We start from the raw sequence: 20,971 nt of genomic DNA, 5'->3' as shown, positions 1-20,971 counted from the left end.
CAGGTTATGTGCAGATCTCTCTCCTGACCTGTCCAACCACATGGAACACAGAAGGATGTACAGATTTGAAAGAGTTTGAAATGCATTTCAGATATCCAAGTGGCTTTATCTGCAGGCAATTGTCTTAATGAGTTTTATAGCCCTTAAGGGAAAAGACTAGATAGCAGGTGTGGGTTTAAGGGTCATCAGCATGTGGAAGGTAGTGGAGGCCATTGGGGTAAATGAGCTTCAGCCCAAACAAGTGTGCAGAACACAAGAGAAGAGTGAGTTCAAAGAAACACCAGCATTGAAGCCATGGGCAGTGGAGGAAAAGCCAGAAAAGGAAATTGAGAAGAGGCAAAGAAGAGGAAAATCAAGGGAGTGACATAGAGCAGAATCAAGGAAGAAGACTCAAGGAGGGCTCAGACAAACGTGTTTTCCTGAAGAGCCAGATTCCATCTTTGATGTTTGACTCTTGACAGCTTTCAAGCCCTACCATCTCCCACATCCGAGCAAGCCTGTAAGAAAGCCCGGGTGCCTCCGCTTTTGCCCTCAGCAGAAAGTTCAAACCACACCAGGTCCTGTTCACAAGCACAAGTGAAAGTGAAAGTCACTCGGTCATGTGCAACTCTATTGTGACCCCATGGACTATACAGTCCATGGAATTCTCCAGGTCAGAATACTGGGTAACCTTTCCCTTCTCCAGGGGATCCTCCCAACTCAGGGATCGAGCCCAGGTCTCCCACACTGCAGGCAGATTCTTTACCAGCTGAGCTCAAGGGAAGCCCAAGAATACTGGAGTGGGTAGCTATTCCTCCTCCAGGGGATCTTCCTGACCCAGGAATAGAACCAGGGTCTCCTTCACTGCAGGCGGATTCTTTACCAACTGAGCTATTAGGGAAGCCCTCACATGCACAAACTCTCACTCAAGCCCCACACCCTAACTACCATCCAGCTCCTGACCAGCCTCTTTTCCCTGATTACTCAAGCGATTTGAAGACCAACTTGGGATTTCCCCTTCTCTCTGCCAAAAGTCTCATTATGTGACTAACAAACCTCTTAATACTCTCTTGGTCTATGTATGTGTGGCATCGTTACTTTCCACAGCCAAACCAAATTTGGGTAGGAGGATCCATTTTCTCTCACAGGGTGATTACAACATAAGCTAAATATTCCCATATAACGTTAGGTCCCTGGTGTCTCAGATGGTAAAGAATCTACCAGTAATACAGGAGACCCAGTTTTAATCCCTGGGTCAGGAAGATCCCCTAGAGAAGGGAATGGCAACCCACTCCAGTGTTCTTGCCTAGAGAATTCCATGGACAGAGGAGCCTGATGGGTTTCAGTCCATGGGGTCACAAAGAGTTGAACAGGTGTAAGTTGGAGCAACTAACACCATGTTAGGTACAAGAAGAGTCCCTGCACTTGGCAGCGATGCTCATGGCACCCTCAGCTTTAGTGGAGAGATGGGAATGGAAACCTGAATGTCAAAATGTGAAGGAGAGAAAAACTATAAGATGGGGACGGTTAATACAAATGACTCTTTTGAAACATTTCATAAGGGAGGGGGAAGCTATGATAGCTGGAGAGGAACAAGGGTCAAGAAAAGGCTCTGCTTGTTTGAATTTTAATGTAAGAGAGACCTGAGCACAATTAAAGAGAAGTAACCTGGCATGAGGAAGAGGGAAGCTTCAGGTGCAGGAAAGAGGAAGATGAAGAGGTTGAAGGAAATGTTTGAGAAGGATTATGAAATCCAGGGCAAAGTTGGAGAAGTTCCTTTTATTTTATTTATTATAAAATATGATTATTTATTAAAAGAACCTCAAATCAGAAGACAAAAAAAAATCTCCCTGAGTCCTGCCAGTTGCCCATGGTCTTGACATTTTTCTGGGATTTTTTCTTTCTAGTAAATATATATACATATATATATATTTGAGGTGTTTTTTTTTAGCTATAGTTGATTTACAATGTTGTGTTAGTTTCAGGTGTATGGAACAGTGATTCAGTTTTATGTATATATACACATAACATATAAAGTGTGTATATATATAAATATATTCTTTTTCAGATTTGTTTCCCTTATAGGTTATTACAAAACAAAGTAAGTTCCCTGTGCTATACAGTAGGTCCTCGTTGGTCATAATTCATTTTGGACAGTAAGAAGGGGGGAAGCCTGTTTGGAGGTGTCCTTTGGCTGGCACACCTGTGAGCAGACCTTTGCGCTTTGGGAGTAAGATGATCAGCTGGAAGTCAGGGAAGAGGCGTCAGGCCTGCTTGGAGGAGATGAGGTCTGAGACAGCCTTGAAGAACAGAGACGGTGCTTGTATATTAAAGTATATATGTGGAGCTAGAAAAATGGTACAAATGAATCTATTTGCAGGGCAGGAATAGAGATGCAGATGTAGAGAACAGACGTGTGGACACGGAGGGGGGACGGGAGGGTGAGATGAACTGGGAGAGTGGTACTGATGTATGTACACTGCCATTTGTAAGATAGACAGCTAGTGGGAAGCTGCTGTACAGACGGGAAGCTCAGCTCAGTGCTCTGTGATGACCTAGAGGGGTGCGATGGAGAGGGGTGGGAGGGAGGCTCAAGAAGGAGGCGATATATGTATACTTATAGCCGACTCACATTATTGCCCAGCAGAAGCTAACACAACAGAATAAAGCAATTATACTCCAATTAAAAAAATATAGAAGAGACTAGGAACAGGATGCCAGTGGCAAGTCCCTGTCTTAATGCCATCTTGGACTGCTGGTCTCCGGTTTGCCTATTTAGAAAGATGTGGCTAGTTCTCCTTTTATCACTCTCCACCTCCACAAATGGCTATGATCTCTTTCTAGCTCACTTCATTACTTCGTTTGTAAACTATTTATCTCATTCTAAAGTCTAGAAAATTTAGCATATATAAACAAGCAGAAAAATAAAAGCTAAATTCCCTATAAACCTACTATATAGGGATTATGGCTGTTAATGTCATCGTCACTTCTAGCTACTGAAAAAGAATTATAAAAATATACCTTTAATGTGGAAAATAGGGATTGTGTCATTTATAATAATTATGTTCTTGCTTTTATCCATTTACCATATTGTGACTGTTTTCCCATGTCCGTAATATTCTTCTAAACATCTTTAATGTATGCCTGTACCAGCCTATGACTGTACCATATAATGGGCATTTGTTTCACTGAATTGTCACTGTCGGCACCCAAAACATCCATTTAACCTCCTTCTCAGTTTTCCTTTCTATAGAATCTATATGGTTTGGATAATGCTGACTCTACCCAGGACTTCAAGGTCAGGACTACCCAGGCCAAACCATTGCATTTCCCTGTCCTCAGGGACTAGATTCAATGTGAATGATGCCATCTTCAAATCCCAGAAAGAAGGGGCAAGGGATCCAAAGACCAAGAGAAAGGGCCTGCTGTGGTCCGTGTCCACTCCTATACTCTTTTGCAAGAAGAAATGATGCCCATGAAACAGGGAGCATGGAGGCTGTATGCTCCTGGAGGCCAGAGCCTTGGTCCTACTCTTGCAGGTGTCTTTGCTCCTAACCCCGAGGCTGACATACAGCACGCACGTGAGAAAGTGCCAGCAGCAGCTGTGCCTTCCACACTAACCTCCAAGTGCAATGGGGCAAAACTTAAACAAGCTGGATGGAAGAGAAAAGTCAGACGCAGCACTTCTTTTTTTCTCTCTTGAAACAATATTCAACAGACTTGAGAAGAAGCAGGAAGGCAATGTACTTGGCTGATATTTTGGTAGTTGTTTCCATCTTCCAAAAAGAAATGAACAAACAGTTATATCTAGCACATGTATTGAACTTCATAGTTTATAAAACACTTTCAGGACATTACCTACTTTGGGCATCAAAACAATACTGTTCAGTAGAAGTCATTACTGCCCCTCACATTAAGAATGCAAAGTCTGAGACACATGGCTATGATTGTGGAGTACATTGTTCAGGGTCATGCAGAGAACAAGGGGCGAACTTGACCATCAAGGGGGTTTTTACACTTCTCAGAGAGGTGCAGAAGACTAGCGCGTGCCCACTGTGTCTGAGCTGATTTCCCTGCCAACTTCTCTCAACCTCTTCTCCCCCTGCCTGCATGCCCTAGAAAGAATTTTAGGGCTCCATTTGTACAACACTGGGCTCCAAGCAAGGGACAAGGCTGACATAGTTTGTTGGGTAAACACAAGCAGCAAGTGACAGTGATTTACTCCTGACTTGCAAACTTCTGATTACCAATCTACTGCCATATGTAAACAGGTGTAAACTAAGATTGAAATCAGTTTACACAGCGTGGTAAATAATTTAATCTCTCCTCAGGATGGTGCTTGCAAATGTAAATGTTTAAGCTCAAACCCATGCTGACGTTGTAATGCAAGCTTCCAGTTTCTCAACCAGAAAAGAAAGTCATGACAGCAAACAGCCCCCGTTTGCCCCTGCTTCCCCCAATGCAAAGTTCAGCCATGGGCCTGGGGAGCTAGGAAAAATCCCTCTGCCCTGAATTCCTCCTGGTCCTGAGACTATTCTCTCTCCCTCTAGTCTTTATTGCACTGTTCTGCAGACCCCTGAATTGGCTGCAGGTGTGAGAAAAGGCAGGCGAGAAGAAAAGGAAAAAAAGCAAGAAAACAACAGCCTTTGGGGCTGGTTGTAATGCCATTCTCACTGGAAGATGACCTGGGCCCTCCCTGCCCATCAATGTATGCTGATGCAAATTGATCTAGACCCTATGACCAGAACATGCAAATGTGTTTTTGGTTGTCAAAAACTGTAGACTGTACCTGCTAGAATCACTGAACCAGAATGCTGCTTCTTATGAATTTTTCATCAGTATTATTCATGTTCTAATTAGTCTGGCTCTTGCCTTGTGCTGAGATGATGAGGAAGGGGCTCCCTCCCCTCCAAATATTATCTTGGGTTTTCTCAGGAGTGAAAGGCTCTGGGTGAAGCTAGACTCAATCCGTCCCATACTGAGATGTCTGGATGTAGACTAGAGAAGGGCAAATGGAAGCCAGAGAGAAAGCTTCCTGATTTTCTTCTGCTCCCTTAGAAAATTCTAGTTTACAGTTGAAGTTGATATCTCCTGAAATCACTGGTAGTGCCATGGCTGGGATTTTGTCAGTTCAAAAAAAAAAAAAACAAATCTTTAAAAAAAAATACCTACTATGGTCAGATTTTGAACTAAGTCCTAGATAAGTAATAAGACATAATCTATGGTAGGAAAATAATAGTTAGAATTTACTGAGTACAAGGAGTTTCTTCTTCTGAAAGTTTTTTGCTTGTTTGTTTAGAAAATGTTTCTTTCTTTCTTTCTTTTTTTTTTTTTTGAAACCATTTATTGAGCATTTAGCACAAGTCAGGCACTGAGCTGTACATTATTATATTGTTTGTGAACTCAGTCATATCCAACTCCATGGACTGTAGCCCACCAGGTTCCTCTGTCCATGGGATTTCCCAGGCAAGAATACTGGAGTGGGTTGCCATGCCTCCTCCTCCATGGGATCTTCCCAACCCAAGGACTGAACCCACATTTCCTATATTGCAGGCAAATTTTTTGCCTGCTGAGCTATTGGGGCTGAATATGTATTATCTTGTTTAATCCTCAACTGAGCACTTTGGTGTGGACATTACTCCCAGTTTACAAAGGAGATGAGACCCAAAGAGTTTAGTAACTTGCCTGAGGTTACTCAGCTAATAAAATGGGTGACAACTGGGATTTGAGCCCCAGCACAAGTGTTTTCAAAACAGTTCCTCTTAAATTATATAGCAAAACTTTTACTCTTTCTGGTCTGCCATGCACTTAGAAGAAAGGTCCTCTTGATTTCTGGGTCTAGGAATGTATACACACAAAGTCCAGGAAGGATAAAGCAGAAATACTCTAATTACAAGATTAATAGATAATATGTATTGAGTTTTATGTTTTAAAAATAGATTTACTGGACTTCCCTGGTAGTCCAGTGGTTAAGAATCTACCTGCCAATCAAGGGAACATGAGTTTGATTCCTAGTCCAGGACGGTTCCATATGCTGCAGAGCAACAAAGTCCATGAGCCTCAACTACTGAGCCCATGCTCTGCAACAGAAGTCACTGCGATACAAAGTAGCCCCCACTCCCCGCAACTAGAGAAAGCCTGAGCACAGCACTGAAGATCCAGCACAGCCAAAAATAAAATTAAAATTAAAAAAATTAACTCACTGACTCATGTTTTACACATATTAATTTACTTAGTTCCTACATTATTATTATCATTATCCTCATTTTACAGATGAGGGATTGAGACAGAGAAACTTCCCAGCATCACATACCTAATAAGAATCTGAGTTGGAGACCATCCTAGGCAATTTCTGCCACAGTCACAACTGGCAATTTCTGCCACAGCCACAATTTTAAACTTCCAGTGGGCCTGATGATGATGTTTTAGGACAAAGTTGGATTCAGGTGACATGTGTACCACTTAAGAAGTTCCTAACACTTACTTTCAAGGAAAATAATAATTTGGGTAGAGATTCTTTTAAAACACACCAAGATGAGACTCTGGAATCTGTTATGGGAAAGCAAATCTTTACAGGAAGCATATCTGGCCAGCCTGCCTGTCATGACTGGGGGGAACACACTTGTGCAGTCGAAGAGGGATTACATAGAAAAACAAATGCAACAAACAGTGGACAACCCAGAAGGTCTTAATGCTATTTCCAAACAATGGTCTCAGATTTGCAAGTGAAAGAACAGGAGCAAGGTGCAGGGTAGAGAGCACTGCAAAGACCAGGGACGTTCCAACTTACTTCCTGACTTTATTCTCGGTGCTTCCCAGCACGTAGTAGCCGGGTTTGCATTCATATCTGCAGGTAGAGCCCACGTCGTGGTTGCCCTGGAGGCAGCGAGGCTGGAGCAGGTTGGCATTAGGGATTACAGGAGGAGCATCACACTCCAACTTGCAGTAGGCTTCAGGGAGAGACCAGAGCCCGTCTTCAAGACACGTCAGCCACGGGCTCAGTCCTGACTCCAAGAAAGAGAGGCACAGGATGCTCAGAACAGAGAGTCCAAAAATAAAATACAAACAGAAAGAACGAAGACCTGTCAACAGACCATCATTCTTGGAAAGTCACAGTATTTTTCGTGGAGCAGCTTCTCTACAACGTCAGGTCAAATGTTTATCCTATATCTTTCTACCCACAGAGCATCTACTGTGTTCTCTTGTGTAGCATAGAGGTCAGAAAGCTAGTTCTTGACCTGAATGAAAGAAGGGCTACCAATCAAATCCTTACCTCACTTCCTCACTACAAATAATAAAAAAAAAGTAGTGACAGTATCATGGAAAGGATTGTAATAATGCTAGATGACACGTTTATAGGGCTCATTACATGCCAGGCACTGCTGTAAGCATTTTACATGTATCACTTGTGTAAACTTCAAACCTCAAACAACCCTGTGAAATAGATACCATCATTATCCCCTATTTTGCAGATGAGGAAATTGAGTTTAAGTAATTTGTCCAAGCTAGTAAGGGCAGAGGCAGGGTTTGAACTCAGGCAGTTTGATACAAACTTCTGTACTTCAACACCATATGCCATATGCCATAATGGTTTCTCTGAGTTCAATCTATGTAGTATCACTAACCCACTACAGGTTTACTAAATCAGACTCTGCCAGCATGAGCCTAGGAATCTGCATTTATAACAAGTCTGTTGGATCACTGTTGGGCACACCTAAGTTCAAGAGGAAGAGCAAGACGCGGGGTCAGAGGGACCTCCCTGGCAATTCAGTGGTTAAGAATCTGTGTTTCCAAGGCAGGGGGCACGGGTTCGATCCCTGGTTGGGAAACTAGATCCTACATGCTTCAGGGTGTGGCCAAAATAAATAAAAAAACAAGTAAAATAAAATAGCCTATTCCCACGCTCTCTTAAACAACAACAACAAAAAGATGTGGGGTCAGAAAAAATTCTACCACATCCTCATCTCTCCCTAGCAGTACAACTTATACAACTGTGCTCTCATTGCTAAAATAGGACTAAAGGCACCAAACCCATAGAAGGGTTGTAAATATTAAATTTTAAAATGTGTGTGATAAAGGGTATCTGAATTATTAATACTCTCAGAAAACTGTTAGTTGGCTAGACTCCAGAGAACATAAACTCAAATAAAAACAGGAAAGTCTCAGTTTCTTTCATCAATGAGATCTTGAGTTAGGGGCATCCTTCCAAGTGGTTGAGACAAGGCATGCGTTGCCTCTTGCTTGTCAAAAGAGGGTGCTTCAGCAGTCAGGTGGGAAGGTCACTAGAGTAAAGAAAAGATCCCCAAAGTACCCCCCCTCGCCAAAGAGAGAGAATCTGAAGATAACTTGCGTATAACTCCTGCTTGGCCAGACAATACCTTGAAGCTTGGCTGGTGGGACACAGGAGATAGAGCAGCGTTTCAGAAAGTTGGTTCCCTCTGAGCAGGAGAAGGTTGCGTAGTTCACCAGAGATGCATCAGGGACACCACAGTCAAGGGGCTGGCAGCTCACAGCCCAGTCCCAGTGCCCAGAGGAACACGTGAGCAGGATTTCCTTCTAGAAACAGAAAGTCTTCTGTTATCAGAGTCACACAAAAAGGCTCATCAAAATAGTTCCCAGGCTTCGGCAGAGTCCTGACGATTATTTGTGTACATATTCACAACGGGCAAAATGATTTTGCCTCTTTCCCTCTTTACGCCTGGTCCTAATGTGCAATTTCACAACACCCAGGTACATTGCTGATGAAAGGTGCATGTGCGCATAAGGGAGTCATTAAATGAAGATGCTCCTTCATGCCAACTCTTGGCTCTCCTCACAGGTTTCTCCAGATGGCTCTCCACCCTACTCTGCCCTGAGGTGTGCCCTGGGACCCCCGGCCTGTGGACTTTATGCCTTTGACTTGTGTCTGCTGTAGCACTCAGGGCAGCACTGGTAGGATACTGACGAGGCAGAGAAGCAAGGGAGGTGGGGGTGCTGATTCTTGCTACTCCCTCCCTAGGGGTTGCCGTAAGGGAGGCCTCCCCCTTCGGCAGAGCTCTTCATACACCTGCTGCACTCTCTTCTCATGGGTTCTGCTAACTGCCTCTTATAGTCAACTCTTTAGGTCTAGAGGGGATATCACCCTTTCACCCAGGGATTCTGGACCATCTCCTTGTCATTCCCTATATCCTGCCCCCACTTTTATCAGCAGTCCCTTTACTGAAGTTCCTCAAATTGTTCCCCTTTGAGCATTCATCAGTTTCCTGCTGGGACCTTTACTGATAAGCTGATTGATAATGGTACATAATAAACATAATTGTATTCTCTGAGAAAGGTGCCTAAGAACACCAATGGTACAATGGTGTCTTTAAGAACATCTGAGAATTAATGAACAAGAGGCATCTTCCAAACTCTGTAGTTAAATGTAAGAGATTCAAGCCATTTCCTTGGGGCTATGGCTTATGTCAAGGCTATGGTTTTTCCAGTGGTCATGTATGGATGTTAGAGTTGGACTGTGAAGAAATCTGAGTGCTGAAAAACTGATACTTTTGAATTGTGATGTTGGAGAAGAATCTTGAGAGTCCCTTGGACTGCAAGGAGATCCAACCAGTCCATCCTAAAGGAGATGAGTCCTGGGTGTTCATTGGAAGGACAGATGCTGAGGCTGAAACTCCAATAGTTTGGCCACCTCATGCGAAGAGTTAACTCATTGGAAAAGACCCTGATGCTGGGAGGGATTGGGGGCAGGAGGAGAAGGGGACGACAGAGGATGAGACGGTTGGATGGCATCACCGACTCGATGGACATGAGTTTGAGTAAACCCCGGGAGTTGGTGATGGACAGGGAGGCCTGGTGTGCTGTGATTCATGGGGTCGCAAAGAGTTGGACACGACTGAGCGATTGAACTGAACTGAACTGATGGCTTATATAGGGGGCCCTAGAATTCATCACCATGAAACAAATGAGGTGACTTTTTCTTGAGCACCTAGAAGGGTCAGGTACTTTACTAAGTTTGGATAAGCAAGACCCTTAAGGAGCTACCAGTAGAGCTCATCACAGGTTGAAGCAGTGAATCAGAAAACATCTGAAGCAGGGAGAATGGAAAGAAGAAGAAAGAGAGACAAGAAGGGAGGAGAAGAAGTTAAAAAGGAAAATGTGGGAGATGCATTTTGGTTATATCTTACTCCTTTATTTGATGATTTGTGAGAATATAATACAAAGAATGCAAATCGTAAAGTAGAAACATGAAAGAGAATACAAATTGTTCTACTAAACAACATTGATATCATATATGCAGGCTTGTTTTGCGGTGGTAAGATGGCACTACAGGGGCTGGAGAAGGGATTGCCCATCCTGGGCAGGAGGGAGAGTGTGCAGGGAGATTCGCATAGTAGGTAACTCAGGAACTGGTCTTTGAAAGATGAGCAAGACTTCCCAGCAGCAGAGGAGAAGCAAGGAGAAGAAAGTTTCAGAGTGAGGGGAACAGGATGGGCAGGCACTCAGAGACCTGGACACTCATGGCTTGTTGGGTGAAAAGTGTCACCGTAGTGGGTTACCAGAAGTCAAAGGGAGGGAGGGGAGAGTCTGGGGCTCAGCCAGCATCCCACCAAGAGACCACAGTGGCACCAAAGCCAAAGGTAACATGACTGGTGAAAGCACCTGTCACCCCTGACACCCACTCCTGCCTGGCTGCCCCTCCCTCTTTCCCAGTGTTCCCAGGTTGCCTGCCAGAAGGGCCCAATTCAAAGCCAGACACATTTTTCTGGTTAGTTTCAGTTCTTATGTCAACAAAAAGCAGATATCCCTGCTGTCTTGTGATCACAAGCTGGGATCATATCATTTCTTTAGTGGGGCCAGGCTCGGGTGATGGGAGCGGTCAACTGGAGAGCTGTGCCTGATGACTCCATCATATGACTGGCAAAGGGTGAGCTCCCACCTTCCTTCTCCCAACTTGGCCCGTACCACAATGCTCACAGCCTGGAAGACTGGCTCCAATCACAGCGATCACTTAAAGAGTGTCTCTCAAACTCTGCATATATTGTCTGGGTTTTCTCCTGGCTCCAATAAGTATTGCCTGTTCTGTTTTGAATTTGCTCCTAATTTTAATGAATTGCAAACACCATCTTTTCTTCTCTCTCCTTCTTTACTTAGCACACAAATGTATTCAGTTCCTACATTGTTTTTGTTCTCTTTCCTTCTTTCCATCTCTTTTCTAGTGTAAGGTAAGCTGATTTAAGGACAGGTAGGTGATAAGAGTTCTGCTTTTCTGACCAGAGCATCACAGACCAAGGAACTGATGCTTCAAGGTATGTTAAAATGTTCTCTTTACACAGAACTCTCTTTAAGCCATCTGAAACCAAAGATTGTATCTTTGAATTCGGTGTCTAAGCAAGTGAAATTCCTCCATGGATCCACAATCTGCTGAGCAGTCAACTGGTACAAGATGAAAAACAATTCCAATCTTCCAAGCCACTGATACCTGACTACCAAGTGTGCTTCCGCTCGTCCTTCATCATACCTCATCTCCCTCATATCCTTCTCAGGCACCATTTACCTTTTGCCTAATGCATCCTGTCTCTCTATCATATTGTGCTCATGTGTTCTCAAATTTCAAATTCCTCTGTAGAATATGGAAAGCTTTCTAAAGGAAAGAGGGAAAACAAAATTCTTAGTCGACAATACATCATCATGGTCATAATAATGGCAGCTTTGCAGAGAGCTAGGTGTCTATCATTTTGATAGAAGCTTATGAGTTATTTCTACTCAGTCATCAAAACAGTCCAAGGACAAAAATACCTCTGATCTAACTATTTTACAAATGTGGAAACACCCTTAAAGAGGTTGGCATGTTTTGCTTGTCTTTACCTAAAATTACACAATAAGCAGAGGAGTCAAATTTCATTCCAAGTCTGTCTCCCAAGCCATGCTCTTCACTAATATATTCTACTACCTTCAGACCACCTTGAAATCCTGGAAGTGGTGCCATGGTAGCTTATAGAAATTTGAAAAATTCAGTCAAAACTAGAATCTTGATATAAGTCCTACTTCAGTAGCAGAAGAAAGAAAATCATAATTTTTCCTCCAGTATTCTTATAAAGAGGGTCGGACTTGGGGGAACAGGCAGAAAATGTACCACAAAAAAGCTGGTTGCATCCTATCTTGCCTGCAAATTCTGGACAGGTCTAAACTGTAACATTCTCATCTTGAAGCCAAAATTCGGGATCATAATTTCTTACACTTCTTATATATTCCTACATATACCTTGCATTTCTATAAATCATGCTTCTCTTTGGTTGTTAGAGTTCTCATTTTTCCTTTCAGATGATTTAAAAACACAGGCCTTTCCCCCATCCAGCCAGGAGGAGGAGCATGCATACTGTCCTTCCCCAGGGGCTTGGTCCTGATGACCCCAGATTTCCAACTCACCTGCATGGGCCTGAGGTACTGCCCGTTGCTGGCCTGAAGGGCAAACCCCCTCTGACAGGTGATAGAGCACTCCATGTGACCCGGGCCACCAGAGGTACAGTTCACCACATCCGCGTGATCAAGCAGCAAGGGCACGCAGCTGCCCAGCTCCCCACAGGGCCGGTGGACACAGCTGGAGAGGACAGAAACAGAAATATCTTACATTGACTTGCTAGGCAGCAAAGACTGCCTCACCCTTTGAGAAGGGTCTCTAAACCAAAGAGAACACTTTCTTGAAAACCTACATTAAACTCCTCTTTTCCTCCTTGTGACCTGGAACCAAGCAACATAAAGTAAACAGGAACAATGTCAGCTACCAAGTGATTTTGAACCAGCTTTCTATGGATCTTCCAGGAGGAGAAAATGATGATGCGACAAGTGGGGAGAGTGTCCCCAGAGCTCTGGATGGCACAGAAGTGAATAGATCAGAGGGTAATCCTCAAAATATTTCACAGCCAGTACTTCTGAGCCCCGAACAATGAGAACAGATGCAGGGCAAAGATCAGGAGTGAATTCTGGAGGCCCCTGGTTGTGTCAGGCAGAATCCTTTTTGTTTTTCCATCATGGGTTGGTCTCAGGGGGCCCTGTAGAACAGGTGTTTGAGCTGGCAGAAAAGGCAACATTTATTTACTGATTGCATGGAGTATTTTTTTAAACTTTTTATTGTTTTGGGGTATTAACAATCAATGTTTAACAACAATTAACAACCAACATTGTAATAGCTCGGGTGAACAGCGAAGGGACTCAGCCATGCATGTACATGTATACGGTCTCCCCAAATCCCCTCCCGTCCAGGCTGCCAAATAACACTGAGCAGAGCTCTATATGCTATACAGTAGGACCCGGATGGTTATGCACTTTGAATATAGCAGTCATGTGGCACCATTGGTAAGGAACCTGCCTGCCAATACAGGAGTTTTTCAGAGATATGGGTTCAATCCCTGGGTTAGGAAGACTCCCTGGAGAAGGGCATGACAACCCACCCTAGAATGCTTGCCTGGAGAATCCCATGGACAGAGGAACCTGGCAGGCTACCGTCCATAGGATCACAAAGAGTTGAACATGACTGAAGTTACTTAGCACACATATACCACTGAATATCAACACTGGCTTGGCAGAAAAGCTATGACAAATCTAGACAGCATATTAAAAAGCAGAGACATCACTTTGCCAACAACAAAGGTCCATAAAGTCAAAGTTATGGTTTTTCCAGTAGTCACGTACAGATGTGAGAGATGAACCATAAAGAAGTCTGATGCCGAATAATTGATGCTTTCAAACTGTGGTGCTGGAGAAGAGTCTTGAGAGTCCCTTGGACAGCAAGGAGATCAAACCAATCAATCCTAAAGGAAATCAACTCTGAATACTCATTGGAAGGACTGATGCTAAAGCTGAAGCTCCAATACTTTGGCTGCTTGATGCAAAGCACTGACTCATTGGAAAAAATGATGCTGGGAAAGATTGAGGGCAGGAGAAGGGGGTGATAGAGGACTGGATGGTTGGATGGCATCACTGACTCAATGGACATGAGTTTGAGCAAACTCCAGGAGATAGTGGAGGACAGGGAAACTGGGCATGCTGCAATCCATGGGGTTGCAAAGAGTCGGACACGACTGAGCGACTGAACAACAAATCAGAAACTAAGCCCATGACAGAAAGAAGAAAAAACTCACACAAATCAAGTCCCTGCCGCATGCCTAATGTTGTGCTAGATGCTTCCAGGACATTACCTCATCAGAGAACTGCTGTCTGGGTCTCTAAAGCTAGTCACATAGGAATAGGAGAGACAGTTAAACTCCTCAGGGTTCGAGGGGACCCTGTCAGGACGATGACAGCATCAAGGATGTAACAGATTCAAAAGAGGGTTACTCTTTTATCAGGGCAGAGCCAGAGTGATTAAAATTTAGAGCACCGCCCCCAGGCTGTGTGAATTCGAACCCTGGATTCACCATTTACTACCTGTGTGATATGGCTGAGTTATTTATTCCCCAGGGTTTCAAGTCCTTCCCCCATGAGATAAGGATGATAATGGTGTGTACCCTTATGTAGCTACTGTTCCTAGGTTCAGTCTCTCTATTGCTCCACTGCAAATGGCACATATCCCACATTCAATGGCCTGTTTTCTATGAGTCACCTACATGTTTTGGTTTTCCCATGTCTGTAACTTTGCTCAATTTATCGAACCTTTTAAAAGGCCTTCCGACTCCAAGAAGCCGCTCCAGATATCTTCCTTCTTTGAATCTTGAAGGGAAATTTAAAAAATAACTTTTCTAATATTTCTTTTACTCTATCTGTATTATAGCCATGATTTTTAGTTAATTTATCCATCCTTTGATCCACAAGGCAATGAGTACACAGGTGTCTCCTAAATGCTGCTGAATCTCCCAACTAGACTATGATCTGCTTGAGGACAAATACTGACCTCTACCCACTTTTGTATTTACCATACACCTCACTGTGGGAGATGTAACAAATGTTTGCTGAATTAAATATTTTTGTGTCACAGACATCAAAGTAAGTCAATGGCTATCAAAATGGTAAATTTGTTAAATTTTATAGTGATAGATGGGGATACGAAGTTAAAAAATCATTATCAAACAATGATTCAACCATCTTGCCCTACTGCTTCATTCATACATAAACATTTCCCAAGCACTTAGCACATTGGTCTCAGTACTGGGGATAAAATAACCATGCCCTTAAAGAACTCATAGTCTGGTGAAGGAAAACAGCATGATACTTTTTATACTTTCTTGCTCAGGATGTTTTTGCCAGTGGTGGTAAATCTTATTCAAAATGTCTTCAGTGAGTCTCGTCATCATTCATTTGTTTTATTTGCTCTTGAATTCTGTTAGAGGCCAGTGACTTTTATCAAGGAACTGGGCAACAGTATAAGAAAGTGGAAAATAAAATGTCATTGAATTGCACTGAAATAATTGAGAATTGATTTAAAAAGCACTAGTCCAAGAAGTATGGATTTGATTTGAATATGCTAAAGTTGCTGCCTCTGATCTTGTACCCATGGCATTTAAACTATGTCAGTGACATTCTCATTTTTTTTTACCCATGCTTATCAGGCATAGGATGGAGGAATTGGAGTTGAGTGGTATGCAATCAACGTTTTTCTCCTGTAAGCCCTGATTATTCTCTGGGATCATGTAGTATTTCCTCAGACTCACTACACAGAGCCTGATGAAGGGAGGAATATATGAGTTGAGGGAGATGGATTCTTCAAATTCAACACTGCTAATGAGGTCTGCAATATAGGAAATAAAGCTTTGTCTCTGAGTCTTCATTCAGCCTAGCTGCATAAGGAATCTGAAACCAGACCATCCTTCACGGAATGAGATGAGAACCCCTCATTAGTGATGCTAAACAACTCCAAGTTCCATAGATACTACATGCCCTTGATATGCACAAAATGTAATATTTCTTCAGTGTGTTAAGCAGAGAGGACTGGAAAACAGAGAGTCATTAACAGTTCTGGTTCATGTCAGCTCACTACCAAGAAATTAATGTGAAATAGCACGTTCTGTTTTCCAGTGACTCCATCCAATTCACCCTCAGTGTCATCACTGAGGACAAATACGTGCTGAGATAAGACACAAAACAAATACTCCGAATGAGCCTCCTTCCATCAAGTTGGTGTTCCATTAACTATGGTTGCTATGACTACCTGTGTGCGAGGTCCATCAGCACTGGCAGTAAGGGAGGCGGAACAGGACAGGGGATCTTAGAAGAGGGGGAAAGTGGGATGACATAAGACCAAGATAAAAAAAAAGAAAAAGCATCAAACACAGACCTGTTTATGAAGTGAGAAATGGTTTTAGGGCAGCTGCTGCAAATTCTTTCACTAGCTTATATTTCCATTTGCTTCCTTTTTAAGGAATTTGTTTTATGAGGACGGTGTTTGATAGGTTGTTAGCTTCTGGTGGCATCTGGCACCAATTGTAGACTTCTCTGCCTTGCACCCTATCCCCAAAATCCCTTTTGCATTTCTCTTCCACTCCAAATACACTGCTTCTCTGAGTGAAGTACTGTATTCTCCATTTTCCCATGCTCCTGATACATTCTTCTTTCTGGCTACTACTACATTAAGCCCCAATGTCATAGTGATAATGTTGCTAGTAAACATAATTAGCCTTCAAACTCTTCAAAAGCTTTCTTCTTATGGTCTTTGGACACATGTCAATAAAAGTGGAAGCAACAAAGTCTTACCATGCCCCAGAGAGATGGGAAGTTAGGTATTTATCTTGGTTTGACATACAAAGAAACTAAAGCTGTTTGGAATCTGGCTAGAGGCCACACAGAGAGTCAGAGGAAAATCCTCAAACTGGAATGCAGAGCTCTCATTCCCCAGGCCAGCTTAGACCACCAGGCTATCTCCCTGGAGATGAGGTGGGTCTCCTGTTGCTTTCTTCTCTATTCAGGAGCTAACATCATTGGCCAGGATGAGCCAAGAAGTTCCTTAGCAGGGTGGTTGGGGGGAAATGATGGATATATTTCATGGTCATTCCTAGTTTTGAGCAGTTTACTTTTAAGTGATAGCAAATCAAATTAACTCTGTCCAGCTGCCTCTGTCTGCAAGATGCCCTGTTAAGCAAGCCTGCTTCCTCCTTGGGCAACCTTACCCTTTCACCCATTTTTTCCAGACCTTTCCTGACACCCCATCACAATGTGTTCTCAGGTAAGGATATGATACACCTAGTTAGACATGATTCACGGCTCTTTCCATTTTAATGGGAGACAACATTTGCAGACTGAAGAATGAGTTTTTCATGGTGGAATTTTAAGTCAATAGGCCCTTAGAGGTTACACTGTGTAGATGGTCCCCTTACCCATCCTTCCTTTGCTCTCTGTCTCTCCACTTCCCCAATATGCCTCTATTCTCTCTCTCTCTTCTGGTTCTCACTCCCCAAAGTTGTTGCATTTGAGGGTTTTAAAAAATGCTTTCAATAGAGAAATCCTATCACAAAATGTATATTATCCCTGGACTGTCCTCTTGCATAAAATCTGCTCGTTGGTATCCAGGCACACTTCTAGCACCATCCTACCAAAATGATGTGTGTGTTTCCTTTATCTTTGGGCCTCTGGATGATGCCTTGGGAAATCTCTGTTGGCAGAGTTCAATAAAAGAATGGTCCTCATCTGTCACAAGGCAGACTTTGTCAACTATCATTGTGTTTTTGACTCACTTAGGCAGCATTTAAAAAATTTAGATACCCAGGCTTTTTTCCTTGGAGAGTTTGATTCTGTAGGCTTGTGGTGGGATCCTCACAGTGGTGATTTTATTTTACATTTCAAAGTTCTTGATGCTCATCAGGAGTGAAACTCAGCACTATAAAGATTTGGATATGTGTACCTGAAAGATAAGTCAACAAATTCTGTAGGCCAAGACTATAAAATAACAATACTGATTCCAGAAGGAGAAACTGGTCCTGCTGTTGCATCATTATGCTTTAATGTTTTCAGCACAGATTTTCACATGGGAGCCATAAGACAGATTGAAAGTATAAAACATTTCCCTAATTCTGAAGAAGCTTTCAATATAGCCAAAGAGATAAAATAATTAAATCATGTGGTACCGATTATAAATCCATGGCTGTTCCAGAGAAATTTTATCATTGAATATGATTTGACCTCAATAAATTAATAGGATTTGGAAAGGCAAAAAAGATATGCCAGTAAGTTATCTCCAATGCTTTCCAGACCAGACAGAACACAGCACAAAGCAACACTCTAAAAACCTAGACAAAAATCACCATTTCCTTTCCACTGAGAACTAAAGAAAATTCAGTAGGTGTGGGTCTCTAATTCTGACTAACAAATTTAGAGAATCTATATGAAAAGTCCTGAATATTCATTGGAAGAACTGATGTTGAAGCTTAAATTCCAATACTTTGGCCACCTGATGCAAAGAACTGATTCATTGGAAAAGACTCTGATGTTGGAAAAGATTGAGAGCAGGAGGAGAAGGGGATTACAGAGGATGAGATGGATGGCATCACCAACTCAATGGACATGAGTCTGAGCAAGCTCTGGGAGTTGGTGATGGACAGGAAAGACTGGTGTGCTGCAGTCCGTGGGGTTGCAAAGAGTCAGACACAACTGAGCAACTGAACTGAACTTAACTGTATGGAAAAGCATCAACATCAATATTTGATGATAGGCTTAGAGGCAAGTTTCCCAAATCTTCTCCTACTTTCCAATGGTTGGTAAGGAAAGAGCATGGCTAATACCAGAAAGCAGACATCATTCTCAGCAAAGAGCAGACAGACTCATTAACAAATCTGCCATGAGCCGTCTCCCAGGGTATGCCAAATAAGGCACATTAAAATTTTTTCCATTACCTGAGGCCACTAGAGGGAAGCTGGCCTCACTTCCAGCCAAGGTCCATACTTGGAAAGCTGGGTAGTTCCTTAGGAATGGGCAAAGTCCTGGCGTCCTGTCCATAGCTTCCTCACAGCCTTGGCGTAAGGTTCCCCTGAGGGTCTGAGCTATCCACAAGGAATTTCAGGGGTGACACTATTCCAGAGTCAGTCAGAATCAATAGTGAAACCTTATTTCTTCCATGTAGGAGCTGATGAGAAATTATGCACCAAAGACCCCATTTCTTGCATGTGACTGCTGGAGAGTGGAGAAGACCTTTAAAAGTGATCTTAGAGGAACCACATGGACCTTAAAAATAATTCAACCCTAATTTCCCATTTTAAAGATGAGGAAACCCCCTAACAGAAATGATGGGATATTTCAGAACTTCCTACCATACTCAGACTACAATATAATAACAAACAAACCTCAAATTAAGCTTTAGTTCAAACTCAAAATCAAGATGACATCAGCTTGTGAACTTTTCTAAAGTCAGTGTCCCACCCTCTCTCAGGAATCCTGGAATCCAGGTTAGTTTAGGAGAAACATTCTGGTTTCTGTGCCACAGTTTTTGAGAAATAGCATAATATGACAGAGAAAGTAGTAGATCAAGGCCCATATGACTTGGGTTCAGGTCTTGGCATGTCCCTGCTTAGCTCTGTCACATTGGGTAAATCTCTTAATCACTCTGCCCTTTTGTCTGCAAATTTATAAAATGATGAAGTTGAACTACGTTCTCTTAAATGTCTCTTCCAGCTTTAACATGGTATTTAATATCCTAGATGAGGTGACGGTGGTATTAAGGTGGAAGTACAGAAAACCCATGAATGGGGAAGATGTGGTAGAGAACCAAGAAAAGAGTTACTCATAATCTTCCTCGCCCAGTGTAAGTTTTTTGCTTAATGTCCCAACCTTTAAGTTGTTTAATTAAACAAAATATTGCAATTCATTTTTTCAAGAAGTGTCACCATTGACCAAATAGCAATCCCAGTGGTTTCTGTAGAAACAACACTTTGAAGGTTAAAAAGTAAAAGAGGACCAGATGTCTCTGTATTCCTTCACTGTTTTACTGATTCTCATTGAAATAAAAGGTTATGGGCTATGAAGAAAGGTATGCTCTGGATTTGGCAGCAGATGGAAGAAGAATGTACAGACTGTAGAATGGACCAGAAGAGATGGAGTCCTCATTAATCATCCTACACCAATAGGAAAACCAAATAATAACAATAACATCTATCCTTAGAGAGCTCTGCTGTTTCTCCAGACAAATACAAAAAGATATGGCCTCTTTTTTGTCTCCCCATTCTACCTCTTCCTCTCTACTGGTTCCATCTTCGCTCTGTAGGACAAGAACCAGACTAAAAGTCAAGTACATTTCCATTGGCCTTCTTGAACAGAACAAAGCCAGTACTTTGAGGGTTTTACTGAAAGAACATATGGACCAAGAAGAGAAAATTGATTCAAAATTTTTCTACTCTAAAGAATATCATCTGACAGAAACAGGGGAGTCTCAGTAATAATTCTGATTCTTTCATCACGTGACAAAGAAATTAATATTGGACTAAGTAGACTTCTCCTTCCTTCCTGGATCCTGTGAAAGCAGAGGTTTTCTATGCCCTTCAATTGAAGTCTCTGCCCCAAAGTTGGTGCCTGAAAAGACCTCTGTCAGGAGACATCCATCTCTTCCTAGAATGTGACCTATTCATAAATTTAAGACTGGACTCCAGTAGCCCCAGCACTGGGTAATTTGCTTTGCTCATTCCTAGTTCTGGGCACAACTTTTGCCATGCCTGACTGTAACGCTAGAAGTCCCATCCAAAGTCCCTCTCTTCTTCTCTGGTGACTCAGACAGTAAAGAATCCACCTGCAATGTGGGAGACCTGGTTGTGATCCCTGGGTTGGGAAAATCCTCTGAAGAAGGGAAAGGTTACTCACTCCAGTCATCTGGCCTGGAGAATTCCATGGACAGAGGAATCTGGCGGGCTACAGTTCATGGGGGTCAGAGTTCATGGGGGACATGACTGAGCGACTTTCATTTTCACTTTCTTCTAAAATAAAACAGATTTCCATCACACAGCCAACATATACTGCCTATCCAAAGCTGTCTCACCAAGTTTCAGAACTGACCATTTTAATGTAGTCATAAAATATGTAAAACACCAAAGAAAGAGTCAAAACA

At 42.6% G+C, this 20,971-nt stretch overlaps 1 protein-coding gene across 1 annotated transcript in view; it reads right to left on the bottom strand.

The window, feature by feature from the left end:
- Positions 1-20,971, bottom strand: part of PAPPA2 (pappalysin 2) — a 294,762-nt gene that overhangs the window by 73,761 nt on the left and 200,030 nt on the right. Inside the window, exons 14-16 of the mRNA XM_065936954.1 lie at positions 12,385-12,556; positions 8,358-8,535; positions 6,770-6,983 (exon numbers count right to left, since the gene is read on the bottom strand). Of these exons, the coding sequence (XP_065793026.1) occupies positions 6,770-6,983; positions 8,358-8,535; positions 12,385-12,556 (564 nt within the window). The remainder of the gene's footprint in view (positions 1-6,769; positions 6,984-8,357; positions 8,536-12,384; positions 12,557-20,971) is intronic.

This window comes from Muntiacus reevesi, chromosome 5 (genome assembly GCF_963930625.1).
Source record: "Muntiacus reevesi chromosome 5, mMunRee1.1, whole genome shotgun sequence".
NCBI lineage: Eukaryota > Metazoa > Chordata > Mammalia > Artiodactyla > Cervidae > Muntiacus > Muntiacus reevesi.
Note: the sequence above shows the minus strand (reverse complement) of the source record. Positions and strands in the feature narration are given on the sequence as shown.